General features: G+C 37.6%; 1 protein-coding gene across 2 annotated transcripts; it reads left to right on the plus strand.

Moving 5' to 3' along the window:
- The first annotated feature begins 7,615 nt into the window (after positions 1-7,615).
- stard7 (StAR related lipid transfer domain containing 7) lies at positions 7,616-16,388 on the plus strand. Of its 2 annotated transcripts, none has more exons than XM_060896049.1 (9): positions 7,616-7,695; positions 7,954-8,545; positions 8,819-8,979; positions 9,771-9,820; positions 9,974-10,084; positions 10,682-10,764; positions 10,857-10,956; positions 11,677-11,761; positions 12,132-16,388. In XM_060896049.1, exons 2-9 carry the CDS (start codon positions 8,112-8,114, stop codon positions 12,296-12,298), a joined length of 1,191 nt encoding a protein of 396 aa, XP_060752032.1. In that variant the 5' UTR covers positions 7,616-7,695; positions 7,954-8,111; the 3' UTR covers positions 12,299-16,388. The 2 variants fall into 2 exon arrangements, with proteins under 2 accessions (XP_060752032.1, XP_060752033.1); XM_060896050.1 differs by having other exon boundaries at positions 7,638-7,709.
- The last annotated feature ends 1,850 nt before the right edge of the window (positions 16,389-18,238 follow it).

Here is an 18,238-nt window from a genome sequence, read left to right on the forward strand (position 1 = left end):
ACATAATGTATTTACATTATTAATAGTTCTCACTAACCGACATATCTATCGACTTCTTTCATGTATGTGTGTGTACACACAGTCGTGTGCAAACGTTTAGGAACCCCTGACAATTTCCCCTGACAAATTGATTTTCATTTAAAAATATTTGGATCAGCAATTTCATGATCTATCAAATAACTGAAGGACACAGTCATATTTCAGTAGTGAAATAAGGTTTATTAGATTAACAGAAAATGCACAATATGCATCAAAACGAAATTAGACATGTGCATACATTTGGGCACCCCAAAAGAAAAATCACATCAATATTTAGTAGAGCCTCCTTTAGCAGAAATAACAGCCTGTAGATGCTTCCTATAGCCTGTAATGAGTGTCTGGATTCTGGATGAATGTATTTTGGACCATTCCTCCTTATGAAACATCTCCAGTTCAGTTAGGTTTGATGGTTGCCGAGCATGGACAGCCCGCTTCAAATCACCCCACAGATGTTCAATGATCTTCAGGTCTGGGGACTGGGATGGCCATTCAGGAACATTCTAATTGCTCCTCTGTATAAATGCCCGAGTAGTGCTCATACATTTTGAGCAGTGTTTTGGGTCGTTGTCTTGTTGAAATAACCAGCCCCGGTGTAACTTCAACTTTGTGACTGATTCCTCAACATTATTCTCAAGAATCTGCTGATATTGAGTGGAATCCATGCGACCCTAAACTTTAACCAGATTCCCAGTACCGTCACTGGCCACACAGCCCCACAGCATGATGGAACCTCCATCAAATTTTACTGTGTGTAGCAAGTGTTTTTCTTGGAATGCTGTGTTCTTTTGCCACCATGCATAACACCCCTTGTTATGACCAAATAACTCAATCTTTGTTTCATCACTCCACAGCACCTTATTCCAAAATGAAGCTGGCTTGTCCAAATGTGCGTTTGCATACCTCAGGCGACTCCGATGGTGGCATGTGTGCAGAAAAGGCTTCTTTCGCATCACTCTCCCGTACAGCTTCACCTTGTGCTAAGTGCACTGAATTGTTGAACGATGCACAGTGACACCATCTGCAGCAAGTTGATGTTGTAGGTCTTTGGAGGTGGTCTGTGGGCTGTTTTTGACCGTTCTCACCATCCTTCGCCTTTGCCTCTGCAATATTTTACGTGGCCTGCCACTTCTGTCCATAACAAGAACTGTGCCTGTGGTCTTTCCATTTCCTCACTATGTTCCTCAAAGTGGACTGACAGCTTATTTCTCTGCGATAACTTTTTGTAGCCTTCCCCTAAACCATAATGTTGAACAATCTTCTTTTTCAGGTCATTTCAGAGTTGTTTTGAGGCCTCCATGTTGCCACTCTTCAGAGGAGAGTCAAAGAGAACAACAACTTGCAATTGGCCACCTTAATTACCGTTTCTCATGATTGGATGCACATATCTATAAAGTTCAAGGCTTAATGAGCTCATCAAACCAATTGTGTGTTCCAATTAATCAGTGCTAAGTAGTTACAGGTATTCAAATCAACAAAAATACAAGGGTGCCCAAATTTATGCACCTGTCTAATTTTGTTTTGATGCATATTGCACATTTTCTGTTAATCCAATAGACCTCATTTCACTACTGAAATACTGTGTCCTTCAGTTAGTGTTAATTTCGTCAGACGAGACGAGACGAAATATGTTCGTCAACAACCTTATTTTCATGACTAAGACGAGACGATGACAAGACTGCACCACTGTCCAAAAACGCTGACTAAGACTAAATTAACATGCATTATTGTTGACAAAAAAAGATGAGACGAAAATGTTTTGTAAAAAATAAAAACTAAGATAAAATCTCTCTTCATTTTCGTCTACAATTCTCTGCTTTTTCATCAGCTGTTACGCTTTTAAAATATTCACAACGAGTTCGCGGCTTCGCTGTTGCTCAAGTTACAGGTCCGCGAAGCGGATCCCGTTTATTATATTGCTACCTACCAAATAAATCAATAATTTCACACAAAATGATGATTTAAAAAGGAGTTTATTGATTTAAAAACGATTGTATTGTTTACGCTACAGAAAATAGTGCACTCCGTCTCTACGGTTAGAATCCTGTGTGTCCATAGCAACGTTCTGTTTTTCATGGCAACGGTGTGTTATAGTTCGCAGCGGTCTGTTATCAAGAAATAAAATAGTGTGTGCGTAGAAAGAATTCGTCCACACACCGCTCAAAAATAAATAAATAACTAAATAAAAAACTCCTGAGCACAAGTCCACCCCTGGTCTAGGCTTTTTGTGTTAAATTATATTTCCTGTCCCTGCGCAGGCTCTTTTACTGTACATGACAGCTTATGTCCCGATGACCGGTCTTTACGATTAAAAGCAGTATCAATAAAGTAAAAAATGTGATGTGCAGTCAAGTTCGAGTGTATGCACTGTTTAAACGAGTGTTCTCAACTTCTCACTGATACTTTTGTGATTCGCGGAGTTTTGACAAGTTTTATAGCCTTGATATTGTTTCTTATTCAAAAGTGGTGACAGAAAAAACTCAGAACTCCCAACTTGAAACCTCTTCCCACGCCCCTGTCACAATCACATCATTTTTCTGAAAAAAATAAAAAACAAACACATTTCTACACAAACAAACAAATAAATAAGCAATATGGCCAGTTCTGGAACATATCTCGCAGGGATTTACCTTAGACATATATTTTACCTTTTATATAAAATAATCTATTTTATTTATATGTGTTGTATCATGCATCGCCATTTTCATCTTTTTATACAGTGGTTTATTTCAATCCATTTATGACTTACATCATACAAGCTATTAAATCTTGTTCTCTCACAAGACTCTCTATATTTTCTCTCACTTGAACTTGAATACATTTCCTGAAAAAACCTGAAGACTTTCCTACGAAGAAAAGCTAGCTCAATGAGTGTTACACAGCCGACACCTAAGACGGCTTTCATAAATGGTACATAAACATATCATTACAGAAAGCTATTTTTATTATTATTATTTGTAGGATGATGTAGGTAACACTCCCATTAATATCAAACATAGAGCTGGGACTACTTTCAGAGCTGCTGTTATAGAAAACGAATCAACAGTTTCTGACCAATCAGATTTCAGAATACACCAGCAGTGCACTATATACTGTATAATTATATAGTATGTGGGAAATTTTCAATTTAAACTCGACTAAAACCTGAAACAAAAAATATATGTGAATGACTAAATATGACTAAAACTAACAAAGACATTTTGCACAAGACTAAGACTAAATTAAAAATAGGTGACGAAATTAACACTACCTTCAGTTATTTGATAGATCAAAATGAAATTGCTGATCCAAGCACCCAAATATTTATAAATAAAAATCATGGAAATTGTCAGGGGTTCCTAAACTTTTGCATACGACTGTGTGTGTGTGTATATGTGTGTGAATGTGTCTATCTGTCTGTCTGTCCAATACGTTTCAAATCTAGCACAAGTGGAAAGTGATGTGATGCAATTTATATTTTAATTCTATTACTTTTCACCACAAATTAGGGGAATTATTTTATCATGTATATAATTTTATATGTATGACACACATTTTTATTGAAATACTCAGAAATGCTTCAGAAATGCTGAGGACTAGTTATTAATGATTTTTCATTCACCTACTTTTAATACTGTTAAACTCTAAACTGAGGCACAGGACAGTTGATCTTTCCTGTACCAGACATTTTTCCTGCCGGTCAGCCTTTCCATCAGGACAAGTTATTAAATATTACATCAGCTGTTGTACTATTAACAATACAAAAAAGAAGCACTTTATGGAGGACCCCAGTGTCTCTGAGAGGAATGTTAAACAATAAACCAAGTCACCGGATGGTTCCAGTCTAGTCTCCGGTCAGCCATGAGACGCCAGACTTTGTCCGTCCCTTTTGGGCTTTCTGTCAGTGCACATGCTCTTACCACATTGGCTGGTCTGCTAAAACCTCGCCATCAGTTTCTCCATGCTAAAGCAAAAATAGCCCCAGACAGTACACATTCACAACTCTGAATAGCTTCAGACTACACAGTAGAATTTATAAGTAACACTCATAGTAAACACTTTCTCTTACTTACAAACATAATTTCACAATAATGCATTTTTCAGTCTCAGTCTCTGCCTCAAACCCATTACTGACCTACCATTATGAAAATTATCCAATGTATTTGGCACAAAATTAAACCAATGTTTGTAAATTGTGGTTATTCAGTGGTCATTATGGTATAACTACAATAGTTTCACAATAACTGTGTTTACTCTGTCTTCCCTCTAGTAAGTGATGATTGAAAGGGATGAAGTGTGATAAAAAAAATGTACGAAATGAATACCTGTTTATGTGGAAATGGTGTAATGTGTGGCAGCCATGGTTAAGTACTATACAAATAAATAAATAAAAATTGCTTACTCCATATCACTCATATCACTGTTGATTCTGATTAGCCATAAAGTGTTGATTAAAAGTCTAATACAGCAGCTCAGACAATAGTTCCAGCTACAATGTTTAGATTAATATGAATATTCAAATTATTATTTCTAAAATTTTGAGGTTTCTCAAACTGCTTTTTTCCTTAAAATCTCAAGAGCAATTCATGGAGGAATAACAAGTAATAACAGATGGTTCTTAATTTTATATAAAATATTTTCCAATATTAAACTATTCCTTTTAACAATACAGCTACATACAGTGGTGCTATTAATATAACAATTAAGTACCACAATATCATGATAGTATTATAGTTCAAAATGTAATAACCATGATCATCATACAGTACCACAGTTAATCCATAGTAAACTACAGTGGATTTATTTCAAACCTACACAAAATATCTAGTTCACTGTAACTATTGTTTACAATAGCTGAGGACTTAAACTGGGATTTAAAATCTGCTTCTACTTATTTCATGGGAACTAACAATAAGGGATCAGAAAAATTCGCTGTATATGTTATTATCATTAATCTCATAACAATTTTAAGTCATCAGAACCAACTTTCAAGTATCCCTTTAAGATAGTAAAAATATTTAAGAAAATATTTAGGGAAAGAACATAAAGTGTATAATATGATGCAATAACAATGAGTATTTAAATTGAAAATTTCCCACGTACTATATAATTATACAGTATATAGTGCACTGCTGGTGTATTCTGAAATCTGATTGGTCAGAAACTGTTGATTCGTTTTCTATAACAGCAGCTCTGAAAGTAGTCCCAGCTCTATGTTTGATATTAATGGGAGTGTTACCTACATCATCCTACAAATAATAATAATAAAAATAGCTTTCTGTAAAGATATGTTTATGTACCATTTATGAAAGCCGTCTTAGGTGTCGGCTGTGTAACACTCATTGAGCTAGCTTTTCTTCGTAGGAAAGTCTTCAGGTTTTTTCAGGAAATGTATTCAAGTTCAAGTGAGAGAAAATATAGAGAGTCTTGTGAGAGAACAAGATTTAATAGCTTGTATAATGTAAGTCATAAATGGATTGAAATAAACCACTGTATAAAAAGATGAAAATGGCGATGCATGATACAACCCATATAAATAAAATAGATTATTTTATATAAAAGGTAAAATATATGTCTAAGGTAAATCCCTGCGAGATATGTTCCAGAACTGGCCATATAGCTTATTTATTTGTTTGTTTGTGTAGAAATGTGTTTGTTTTTTCTTTGTCGCAGTATGTCATTTAAGTATATGTACAAAGTAGTGTTTCTGGTGCTCAGGAATTTATTGATGTGTGAAATCTGTTTGTCATATGAGTTTTAATTGCATTTAAAATAATATTGGCAAAATATTACTGCTATTTTCCTTAATACACCCTTTCTTTCAAGTACATCTTATACTATTTAGTACCCTTGCTCACATGTAAAGAAACACTCTGTTCTACATAACTTACATAAGCTGTTACATAAACCCGTCAACACTGATATCATGTAAATGTCATTAAAATAAGTTTTTCATCTGGTTCTTTTTTACCAGAGGTTTATTTTAACTCATAGATGGCTATTTGTTTTTATATTATTACTTTTCAAAATATATTTTGATTTCTAATCTTTTTGGCAAAAACAGGATGTGGTTAATGAAGAAGAAAAAAAAAACCAGGCTTAAAGATTATTAACACAGCAGTTAACAATTACCTGGGCACTGAGAACATTTTCCACTGAACTTTATAAAAGAAGTGTGCATTAACTCATCGGTATTATTATTATTTATTAACCCCATTTACAACATCATTTGTATTGGCATGGAATATCAAAGATAAACTAAAAGGGAGGATTCAGTTCTCTCGAATTCTCTCGAAATGTCTCAGTGAAGTTATCTAACACATGGTGTGTGTGTGTGTGTGTGTGTGAGAGAGAGAGAGAGAGAGAATCACCGTGTCTGGTGTGTACAGTCCTCCTGTACTCTGTGATAAGCAGTACAAAATGTGCCAGAATATGTTCCCTGTATGCACCAGCTTGTACAGAGAAATTAACAATATACTGAATGTGATTATTAGCTGATTACATACTAAGTCATATCTTGGAAGCACAGACGAACAGATTGATTGACTAATCATTTTCGTTGCAACTTCAGTGTAAGATTAAATAAGTAGAACATTCTAGACCATATATGAGAAAACACAAGTGTCCACATCCCATCACATGGGGCTGAGGCTCCTGCTCTACTCAGACCCTAAATTCATGTCCACTTAAACAGAGTTGGAGAAGAAACTTTTAGAAATGTTTACACTAGTAAAGTGAAAGGAGATATCACTCCGCCCCCTGGTGGTCAGTGTAAATTATAGCTTTGGTGTTTAGGGCTAATACACAATCTGCCATCATACGTATTACATAATATAATATAAGGTGAGATTGTACTTCTTGACCTGCAGTTTACACAGTGCTTCACTGGCAGAAGCAGGGATGTATTGTTTGTTAGCTACACCAGTGTAACAATAAAGCGGCAAATATGTCCTACACTTCTTTTAGTAAGTAGCATGATAGCAATGCCTCACTATTTTGGTGTCCCTGGTACGACCTTGAGCTTGAGACATTGTCTGTTTTGAATTTCACATATCATGGATTCTTGCTGTCACCTTGCCTAGGTTGTGATTCTGAATTGGATTCAGATTCAGATTCTGTATGAATACTCAAAATCAGAATCAGGTAGAACTTTATTGCCAAGTATGCTTGTGTGTACAAGGAGTCTGTCTGTCTGTCTGTCTGTCTGTGTATTTGTCTCTCTGTCTGTGTATTTGTCTGTTTGTGTATTTGTCTGTCTGTCTGTCTGTCTGTATTTGACCCTTTAACCTTCAAGTCAGTTGGAGTCCTTCCCCCTACATTTTATTGTTAATCTCAAACCTGTTTATTTGTTTAATTACATTTTTTGCAAATGTTTTAAATGTTGATATATATAATTTCTTTCGAGGATTTTAAACATCCTTAAAACTTATATAAACAAGGATAAAGCAACATATAGAGGCTCAGATAAGCTCTGCACGCGCTGTAAGCTCTGACCAATCAGAATTGTTCGAACAACATATGGGCGGTACCGGAAAGTGCGTAGGAGGCGAAAAGTTGACGGACGCTCTCCTGGACCAAACAGAATCTTCATAACACCGAGCACGCATGACAATATGGACGCGGACGTGCGCTGTCCCTGAGAACATGAGGAGGGCAGGAAGGGAGAGTTAGGATTAAAAAGTAGGAAAAATCTGGTGAGAAGAATTAATTACACGTACGTTATATATTAACAAAACGTAAACACCGTCTGAAAACTATTCTATTATTATTATTATAATATCTGTAGGTTTCTTTAAAAGGCTTTTGTAGTGTTACGAAGCTAGCTGGCTAGTTAGCTAATGTCAAACCGTTCACTGTGTTTATTCCAGTTTCTGGATGAATTCTGGATGAATAAGGGAACTTGTGAATAATACAACTGTTATTTCATCTGTAATTTAGTGTAGGTCACGACAGTAAGCTGTATATCCATGTGGACTGCGTGACATTGTGTGCTAGCTGCTTATCCTGCATGGGAACCTGTCCAAGCTTTGTGATCCCTGCTACACGTAATAAAAAGACCTCTTAAGTTGCACTTAGACACACAGACACACACAGACATGTTCAAGTCCTTCCAGCGTGCTCCCATGTGCAGCATGAGCTCTCGTCTGCATTGCACACCAGCTCTCAGACACAGCAGTGGAGCAGGACCTCATAAGTCTGGGGCTGCTGCATGGCTTGAGTCTCTCTTCACGTGGCTCCAGAAACCAGGAAGAGGCTATGGTGAGACCGTCCCTGGCAAAAAGAAGCGAGAAGGGCTTCTGTCTATCTTGGCTGACCACTGCAGCTTTGTGACTGGACAGAGGCTGAGGCGAGCATTACAGATCGCAGAGCTCTACTCGAACCTTTACTCTGAGAGGAGCAGGCGGACACTGGTGGGCAACATTTGGCGTGGACTACAGAACAGGCAGGCCCCGACTGGCAAACTGCTGGCTGCCCTCGCAGGGGTTTTCATGTGGGAGGATGAGAAGATAAAAGACGATGAGATTAGAAGGTTAGTCTTAAAGCCATGTAAGTTTTACCGCTAAATGAGGAGATCACCAGCCTTATTCTTTTCAAAGTACTGCTTTTTATTCTCTCCTTGCTTCCTTCCTTTCTTCCTTCCCTTTTCCTCTTCTTTAAGTGTCCTATTTTTCCTTTTTTCTTCCTTCCTTTCTGTAATCTTTCCTTTTTTGTCCTTTGTTTTGTTTCCCCCATTTCTCCACTCTCTCTTTATCCCTCGTTATCAATTTTCTCTCTTCCGTCCTGGGGTGTGTGTGTGTGTTAGGTGTGCATGGGAACTCCAGGCTCTGGATGATGTAAAGCAGCAGGCCACCATGGGGAAGGCAAGTGTGCAGGCTGAGGATGGCTGGGAGATTGTAATGGAGAAGAAGAGCTTTAAAGTGTGGAGGAGACCCTTTGAAGGAAGCCATTTGTTTGAGTATCGAGGTGAGCGGTAATAGTGAGCATGTCACAGATAACGCAATCAACTGATGCTGAACTCCAGACTGATGTTGTCCTCATTACTTCTTTTCAGTGTTGTAATGTAACGTCAGCGTGCACGTGCAGTCAGAGCTGGAGGCATATATAACGTTAATCGGCGGAAAGCCGCAAAGACGGCAACCAAAAGCAGTGAAATTTCACTATTCTTATTACCAGAGTTGATAGCACAAACAAAATATTAATGCAAACAATCCATTCAATATTAAATAAAAATAACATTTATTGATTTGGTCTTTGTCTTGTGAATTTTTTTATTAATGATGTTGGACAGTGCATTCATTGGACACACTGTTTGTAGAGAATGCACACATACATGAACTGATTTGATTCAAGACTGGCATCATTACATCATGCATAAAATTTTGGTGTCTACTTTTGCCATTAAATAATACCATAACTTTTGGCTTACTATGTAGTCTTATAATATATAATACTTATAATATATAATATAAAACTCTTCTTGTTTTAAATTCTCACTGAGGGTTAAAACCCCTAAAGATGAAATCCTAGAACCGCCCCTGCTCTTATGTCTACCGAAAATCACTGAAATTTTACTTTTTACTTTTACTTCAAATACTTAAGTACATTAAATATCAGATACTTTAATACTTTTATTTGCGTAATATTCTACAAGGTAACTTTCACTTCTACCAAAATCTTTTTCTAGTACGATACTTGTACTTTTACTCAAGTATTGCTTTCAAGTACTTTATACAACACTGCTTCTTTTGTTGTAGTATTTGGTTCCTACACCGATGTTACTCCAAGACAGTTCTTCAATGTTCAGGTGCTTATCTCTTTAATAATAATCTCATTTAATAAAATCCATTGATTCTAAACTTATCACCTAAACTTATCATGACATTTGCATGTGTTCGTGTTGTCTTCAACATCTGTGAGTAAGGTCTCTCATGCCTCTTTGTGTTTTTCTCCGCTGTAGTTGGACACTGAATACAGGAAGAAGTGGGACGCACTGGTGATCAAATTGGAGGTGGTGGACCGGGACCTGACCACGGGGTCAGAAGTCGTCCACTGGGCCACACATTTCCCTGTAAGCATGAAGCCTCTCCGTATGACACAATTTGTCATTTTAGCACAGTTTAAAAGAAATGTATTTTTTAATAGCGTTTAATAGACATACGAATGATTAAGATGGTTACAAATATTGGCCCCTGAACTCTATCCAAACGTTTCTATTTTCCGAAAGGACCTAGGATGAGTGAAATTTTTAATACGTTCTAGTACTCTTACACAATTTTTTGCCTATTAGAGAATGTTGCATCGTACCTTTTTCCATTTATAGTTGCATTTTATGTGGTAAAAAATCCACAAAAGAGTAGCCTCTTATCATTTGTATTCTAAAACCTATGAGGAAGTAATGATTCCTTCACCAGCCTGTTTTTATTTTCTCTCAAAGGGAGGGAGAAGTAATGTTTCTCTTAGACACACACACACACACATTCCTCTCACCTTTTGTAGTGGTGTATTATGATGTGTGTGAATTTGACCTGCATTACAGTGCATTATGGGTATTCCAACCCATCATGGTATTCTTTATTGTTTTAAAGATAAATAAGTAATAAGTAAATAACACACATTATAGTGACTTGGCCAACTTGAAATGTTTTTCATTGTCTGCCTGGCACAGTATCCGATGTACTCACGAGATTATGTGTACGTGCGCCGCTACAAAGTGGACGTAGAGAACAACCTGATGGTCCTGGTGTCCAGGTAAGTGTTTTCACCCTGACTATTTAAAGCAATGTTTCTTTCTGAAATAGCAGCTCTGTTGAGGGGTTTGTGTGTGTGTTTGTGTGTTTCAGAGCTGTGAAACATCCTGTAGTTCCTGAGATGCAAGAGTTTATCCGAGTTCACTCGTATCGCTCCAGGATGGTTATCCGACCCCACAAGTCCTTTGATGAGGTGAGAGAACTGTGACTGTGTCTGTGTGTGTGTCTGTGTGTGTGTCTGTGTGTGTGTCTGTGTGTGTGTCTGTGTGTGTGTCTGTGTCTGTGTGTGTGTCTGTGTGTGTGTCTGTGTGTGTGTCTGTGTGTGTGTCTGTGTGTGTGTCTGTGTGTGTGTCTGTGTGTGTGTCTGTCTGTGTGTCTGTCTGTGTGTGTCTGTGTCTTTTTTTTTTTTTTTTTTTTGATTGATTGTCCTGTCCTCAATCCACACCCCCTTCCCATCCATCCATCCATCCATCCAGCCATCCATCCATCCATCCTTTTCTATGAATGTCTGTCCATCTTGGCTATCCATCGCTCTTTTGTGTCCATCGACTTTTCCCTCTATATTTCTAATCTGAGTAATACATTTGTCCATCCCTCCATCTAATCCATTTTAGTGCCTTTTCTTCTTTCTGTTTTATGTTTGTACATCAATCCATCTGTCTGCCAGTCCATAAATCTGCCTCAGTGTTGTCTGCTCCTGCCTGTATTCATATTTATTACTTGTGTATCTTTTTTTATCTGTCCAGCATTCTGTCTGCCACTGAACCATGCATACCTTAAATCTATATTTTATTTATTTATACATCTGTTTATTTATTCATCATTCATCTTTTTATGTATACACTGGTATATATATTAGTAGTTGATCTGTTTCAGTCTGATGTTGTGTGATCTGATTGTCATGTTTCCTCAGAATGGATTTGACTATCTGTTGACGTACAGCGATGATCCTCAGACGGTTTTCCCTCGTTACTGCCTGAGCTGGATGGTGTCTAGTGGTGAGTGGTGTGTGCGCAATTCTGCGCGGGTGTGTGTGTGCGCGAGTCTGCGCGGGTGTGTGTGTGCGCGAGTCTGCGCTGGTGTGTGTGTGCGCGAGTCTGCGCGGGTGTGTGTGTGCGCGAGTCTGCGCGGGTGTGTGTGTGCGCGAGTCTGTGTGTGTGCGCGAGTGCGCGAGTCTGTGTGTCTGTCTCTCTGTGTGTGTGAGTCTCTCTCTCTCTCTTTCACACACGCACACAGACAGAGTATGTGTATGTGTGTGTGTGTGTGAGAGAGCGAGAGAGAGTCTGTGTGTGTGTTCCATCTCTCTTTTGTCTGTTTCTGTGCTGCTTCTATGTTCAACGTTTGCTTTTCTTTTTCATTCTGTCTCAGGCATGCCTGATTTCCTGGAGAAGCTTCACATGGCTGCTATCCGAGCGAAGAACCACGAGGTTGGCGTTCATGACTACGTGGGTGTGATGAAGCCGGTGCAGCAGCCCTCTCCGGAGAGGCTGGAGGAGGAAACGCACTCGACGGCATCCTCCCGTATTTACGCATGAGAGAAGTGTGCGAGTGGAGGGCGTTTCATTAGATCTAAGAGACCTCGGGTTTGATTCAGCACAGGCACGGAAGAGATGAGCAGCGAGACAGAGCCTGAGGAGGAAAAATGAGAGAGCGAGAGACTTCTGCTTCTGCTGCTACTGCTGCTGCCAACAACACTGTTTCTATTCTACACTATTAGTGTGTGTGTGTGTGTGTGTGTGTGTCAGTCACCATGTACACGTGGAATTATTTTGAGAGTCAGAACGGGACAAATTGGCATGCACTCACTCAGCTGTCTATTTATTGCTCCTGGAAGTTTTACTTCCCCAAACTTCTTCTCAGGTAAAGGATAAATAAGAATAAATAAATAAACCAGAGAGGAGGTAGGAGAGCGATATTTCTTTCTTTTTCTCTCTCTCTCTCTCTCTCTCTCTCTCTCTCTCTCTCTCTCTCTCTCTCTCTCTCTTTGCCAACAATCTCACCAAGCTAGCAGCGCACAAAATATCCGTCCTATTTGGAGTTGTCAACACTTAACGTCATTAAAACGTACGTGCTTAAAATATCCCAGTTCCTTTAACACAAGGTGTCGTGCCAATGCTTCTGAGCCGCACGTTCCAAAGATAAAAGAATGTACGATAAACCTCAGTCAATACCAAGCATGTGTGCAAAAGTTTGTACACCTGTAGGAAAGTTTTTTTTTTTTTTTTTTTTTTTTAATCGAGCCCCCGTGTATTATAGATCTGTTTCTTTAGTAGCAAAAATGATCTAACTGAGATCGTTTCAGATTACTATAGCGTCCGTCTTTCTAATACATGATATAACTCTCTCTAAACTCCTTGGTGTTCCAGAAGTCCTATACATAAGGAAAATGAACACTTAATGAACAGAACGTCTTCCATAGTTGCCTTTATGCCTTTTAATGCCTTTGATGACAGAGCAATGTGTAATGTTAGCTGGAAAAGTTACAGCACAAAGATCACTGAAAAGAATTAACAGCAAATAACATCCGACGTGATAAGAGTTCATGAGTACATAAGAACATCATGAGTTGGAGAGACAACTTTGTTTACAAAGAAATGGTAGTCATGTAGAGGATGTGTTATTAGCCTAGTTTTTGCTAAAAAAAAAAAAAAGTTCATTTTTCCAGAGTATAGAGACTTGAGACTGATTTTCAAATCTTGACGAATTTACTTCAATGTTAAATTCAAACTACAATGTTAATTGTAACTGCTCGAAATTCTTTCTGCCCAGAGAAGAGGATTGGGGTCGGAAAATGCCCACGAGACTCGTGCGGTCTTGTCATATCACTCGTGCTCACAAGTGCATATCACTTGGTTCACACATACTCTAACCCTCTGGTCCTCGCATTTCTCAAAGCAGCATGTCTTCAGGAAGTGGGGGATATTTCATAGTGACCGCAGTGTCTTTACTAACATGCTACACTTCCTCTTCTGCTGCAAGATCCGTGTCTGTTTTCTCCTGATTTGGCATCACACGCTGTTTGTGCTCATCATTGCTGAATAGTAATAATAACAATACTTGCGTGATTGTTATAAATAGTAGTCTTGCAGCGTTAATGATAAGAACCCACGATTTCTGATAACGCCAGTTGATATTTTAATTGCTGGATCTATACCATTCGTGGGATGGATTGCAATCTCTGACTAAACAAACACCACAGATTTATATTTATAAGCATTTATAATGAATCCTACCAGTAAATATTTATCCATTGTCTGTACTACGTATCCTAATATTCAATACAGGAAATATTTTAGACTAGGTGGCAGTTCATCACAGGGCACACACACACACACACACACACACACACACACACTATGGATGTGTCAGTCGTGTCTTTGGACTGTGAGAAAACTAAACAATCTGAACTTGACATTTTACCTTTCCTCTTGTGGTTTAATGTTAAGGCATCATGACTTTGAAGCCTCTCATCTCTACGTTCATCCAAGAGACAAATGAAAGACGCTTATTGGAATATTTTGATATGTGGCAAATGAATACAGTGCTCAAATGTGGCAGCGTGTTTGTTTTAAACTGTTTGATGGAGCCGATCTTTGGATGGCTTTTTGACGTGAAGGGTTAATGTGTTTACTTGTCTCATGAGTTAGAATTGAATCTTCACCCATTATGTACCAACACAACAAAAGCTTCCTGACAGATTTCTCACACATGCAAATTTGCGGTAGTTCTCAGAAATGTGTGTGTTCTTTTATCGCATATTTGACACCGCCTTTGTTCAACTGCTAGAGCTAGCGTTCATACGTCATTTCATCTTTAAAAATAAGAAAACCTCTCTGCATATATATTAAATCCCACCTCCACTTTGTTCACATAATCGACTCTGATGCATCAGACAATAACATAAGCAATTCTCTGAACATTTCTTTATGTTTCACTATCAGTATTCAAGCCGAGAGATCGGATTTTCAGTCATATTAGTCGTGAAAGATGTTTAAGTTTATGGCCTTGATGTTCCATCGCTATCAGTTTCGTAATCAAGATACTCCGGACTATTAACATGGGATTGTCAGCACATCCCCAGTATCAGATTCATATTTGTGTGAATTAACATTTCCGTAAATGATCTTGCACTATTCGAGAATCTGATAAAGATTATCTGAGACTAACTGGATTGATAGAAACCTTTTTTAACAGGTCATTTATGTTTTTTCTTTAGTCAATTTTTTGATGGCTTGAGTGCACTCCGAACTTTATCTTGACTGGTATGATGATTTTTTTTAACGGTATAGATGAACCATATCTCTGAAATATATATAAAAATGTGCTTATTCTTGAAATCTATGATTAGAGAAGATGCCATTATAAGGCAGGTACGGTGTGAGGTGGACGTAATGTAGATCCTTTTGAGAGCTTAACGTTAAACCTTTCCCAGTTGCGTGCTTGGTGTTTAAGTGAAGGCTTTGGCCAGTTTATTTGTTTGCCCACAGACTTAATGTTTTTTCTTCTTCTGCTTTTTTTTTTGTGTGTGAATCCGGTTGAATCAGTAGCATTCCTAGAGCTTTATGAAGAGACCACAATTCTCATTGGATTTCTCCATTTAGGCCAGTCTCCCCCCCCCCCCCTTTTTTTTTTTTTTTTTTTTTTTATATATAAAGTCTCTCTCTTTTTATTGCAGAGACACTGTCGCTATAACATCGCAAAATTATTAAATCCAGCCTGTTTTTAGCAGTTGTATAAAATGTTCTTGCATTCAGGTGCTGTTTACTAAAAATACCTAAAAGCAAGCATTCATTCATCTCATTTACTTCACAAAACAAAACAAAACAAAACCCAGAACTCTGTAACACGTGTGTCATGTAATCCCGCTACAGTACAGTATGATAGGTTATGAGAGTGATGTGTATTAAATGTTGATGAGTAAAATGTGCAAAATTGTTCGATTTCTTTAAAAGACAAAAATACATTAACTGGAAATCAAAATTCGATTTGGATTCGAGTGATTTATTTTTTCTTAATTGCATTTTTTCTTTAATACGTAGCGCTTAGAAGGGAACTGTAGGTAATAATGTACTATAATGCATTGAGGTTTTTTTTTAAATAATTTGCACTTCTTTAACCCAGATTTTCAGAATGAATCAAGGCCAAAACAAAGAGTTTTTCTAAAGTAAAGTTTAAAGTGAAAAAAAAATTAAAAAGTGTGTTAATATATAATTTTTTCTAAAATTCTTCTAGCGAGTCAAAGCATAAAATGAACTCGTGTTTGAAGCATGTGATAAATATGGATTTGCATTTGAGGAAATTGTTCAAACGGCTGTTTCATACTTTCAGCATGAAGAGTGTGTTGATGTGTAGATGTTTTTAACAACTCTATACACTGTGTGTGTGTGTAGGGGTGGATTAGGTTAATGCTCAGCTTATAAATGTAACAGGTTTTTCTAGACTGAAATGAAATGGTTCTGTCTTTGTTAATTGGTGTGGGTGTGTGTGTGTGTGTGTGTGAATTTTTCCACATGAATTAGAGTTTAATGAAGCAGCAAGTGTCACCTGTATGTTGTCAGCTGTTGTCGTTTGTTTTCTCTCATGTTACACGCTGGCATTTATTAACAATACAACAATTTCCATTAACATCTGCTGTGTCCACTGCAGTGATTTAACACGACGTGTTAGTATCATGTTCTTTTAAATGAAAGATCAATATAACGTGTGTTAGTAAAGCTTTCTGCTTCGCGAAGCTTTAATGTACATATTGAAGTAATACTCCAGCATTTTTTTAAAAATGTGACACTACCAAATGGGGATGTAAATGATCTGAGTCTACACTAAGTATACAATATCGCACGGTTGTGGATCGGCTTAATCACGCACGTGATAATGCTATTCGTTATATCACTGGACAAATGTAAGATCGATGTTGCTTTCATACGAGTTTTCTGAATTAAAAAAAACAAATATGCCTAAACAATGAGCTCCGCTAGTCGAAATAGATCCAGAAACAGTTACACATATTGTTAGCTTGTCTGCTAGCTAGCTAGCCTACATTGGTTTGTTCTCGTAAAAGCTGCTTCTGGTGAAATTGGTGTCACTTCTTCCTTTTTTCATTTCCATGAAACTCTTTAATTGTTTTATTTGTGATAAATGTATCGTTTGCTATATCTGATGGTTTTGCTTAATTCTACTTTAGTAGCTAGGATTATTGCTAGAAGCGGAGTGATACAAACAGTGAAAAGTCCCCATTTATGCTAAATATAGGCACACTAGGAACGTCGCTTTTCAAATTCAATTATTCAACTGTTGTATAAAGTGTCAATTTCCTTTCAAATATAATGGGAAGAGATTTGGTTGAAAAGCCCAAGTTTATTCCTTTGAAATCTTTTGAACAGGGTTGTGTATCTAAAGCAGAGACTCAAGGTCTCAGAGGATCTCTACAAATATTGATTAATCCTCATAAAACAATACTGAAACCGCTGTGATGGAGAGACAAGACAGAGAGACGTCATCGCTATTCAAAGCGGTAAAGAAGCTGAAACCCTGACGCAGAATACTAATGCACATTGCTTTGTAGCTCTTCTCCAGAGCAATGTTCATCATTCATCATCTGAGCTGATCATTGATTGACTGCCAGCGTTGGTTTGTGTAATCAGACATATTTACATTGTCAGCGTCGTTTATGTTTTAGTTTGCTTCCAGTGCTGAGCAACTATACAAGCAGGATTAGGAGATAAAATATTTTCATAGGTTTCTGATGGAAGGTGTAAAAAGGTCTGAACCCATTTGTTGGTACTACCTTGTTGGTACTTATCCTTTATTTAAGTTACATCACGTTAGACACATTTCAGTTTCTTCGAATTAAGTTTTTTAATACTGAAAATTTGCTTCGGTAACCTCTTTATCATCATCATCATCATCATCATCGAAATAAATAACATTATATTTTAAAAAAAACAACCAAACAAATATCACCTTTATAGTCAACAGTAAATTTTAGAAATGCGCTGTGAATTAATTTTTGTTAAGGTGAGATATACAGCATATGGTATATACTGAGTATGTTTACGGTGGAAAAAAATGTTTACATGGGGGGAAAAAACGACATTTTTAAAATGCAATACAAAGACCAGAAATGTTTAATATCTTGCCTATTCAATATTAGGGACTGTTGCTAGGTCACTTCCAATGAAGTTTATGTTCAAATGACAAACTCAGATTTGATCTAATATGGATCAGATTTTACACAAACTTGTAACGTCCATGCTAGCTCGAGTAGCACTAAAACAAAAGTCTTATACAGTATATTCATCTGAATATGTTATAGCCTGGGGGGCACGGTGGCTTAGTGGTTAGCACGTTTGCCTCACACCTCCAGGGTTGGGGGTTCGATTCCCGCCTCCGCCTTGTGTGTGTGGAGTTTGCATGTTCTCCCCGTGCCTCGGGGGTTTCCTCCGGGTACTCCGGTTTCCTCCCCCGGTCCAAAGACA

The sequence above is a fragment of the Tachysurus vachellii genome, chromosome 20 (assembly GCF_030014155.1).
Source record: "Tachysurus vachellii isolate PV-2020 chromosome 20, HZAU_Pvac_v1, whole genome shotgun sequence".
Lineage (NCBI taxonomy): Eukaryota > Metazoa > Chordata > Actinopteri > Siluriformes > Bagridae > Tachysurus > Tachysurus vachellii.

Excerpts from the sequence above, each read along its gene's own strand:
- stard7 (XM_060896049.1), top strand. The coding sequence starts at position 8,112 with ATGTTCAAGTCCTTCCAGCGTGCTCCCATGTGCAGCATGAGCTCTCGT. Across the intron at positions 10,765-10,856 it reads CTGATGGTCCTGGTGTCCAG|AGCTGTGAAACATCCTGTAG; the intron begins GTAAGTGTTTTC and ends TGTGTGTTTCAG. Across the intron at positions 11,762-12,131 it reads GAGCTGGATGGTGTCTAGTG|GCATGCCTGATTTCCTGGAG; the intron begins GTGAGTGGTGTG and ends ATTCTGTCTCAG.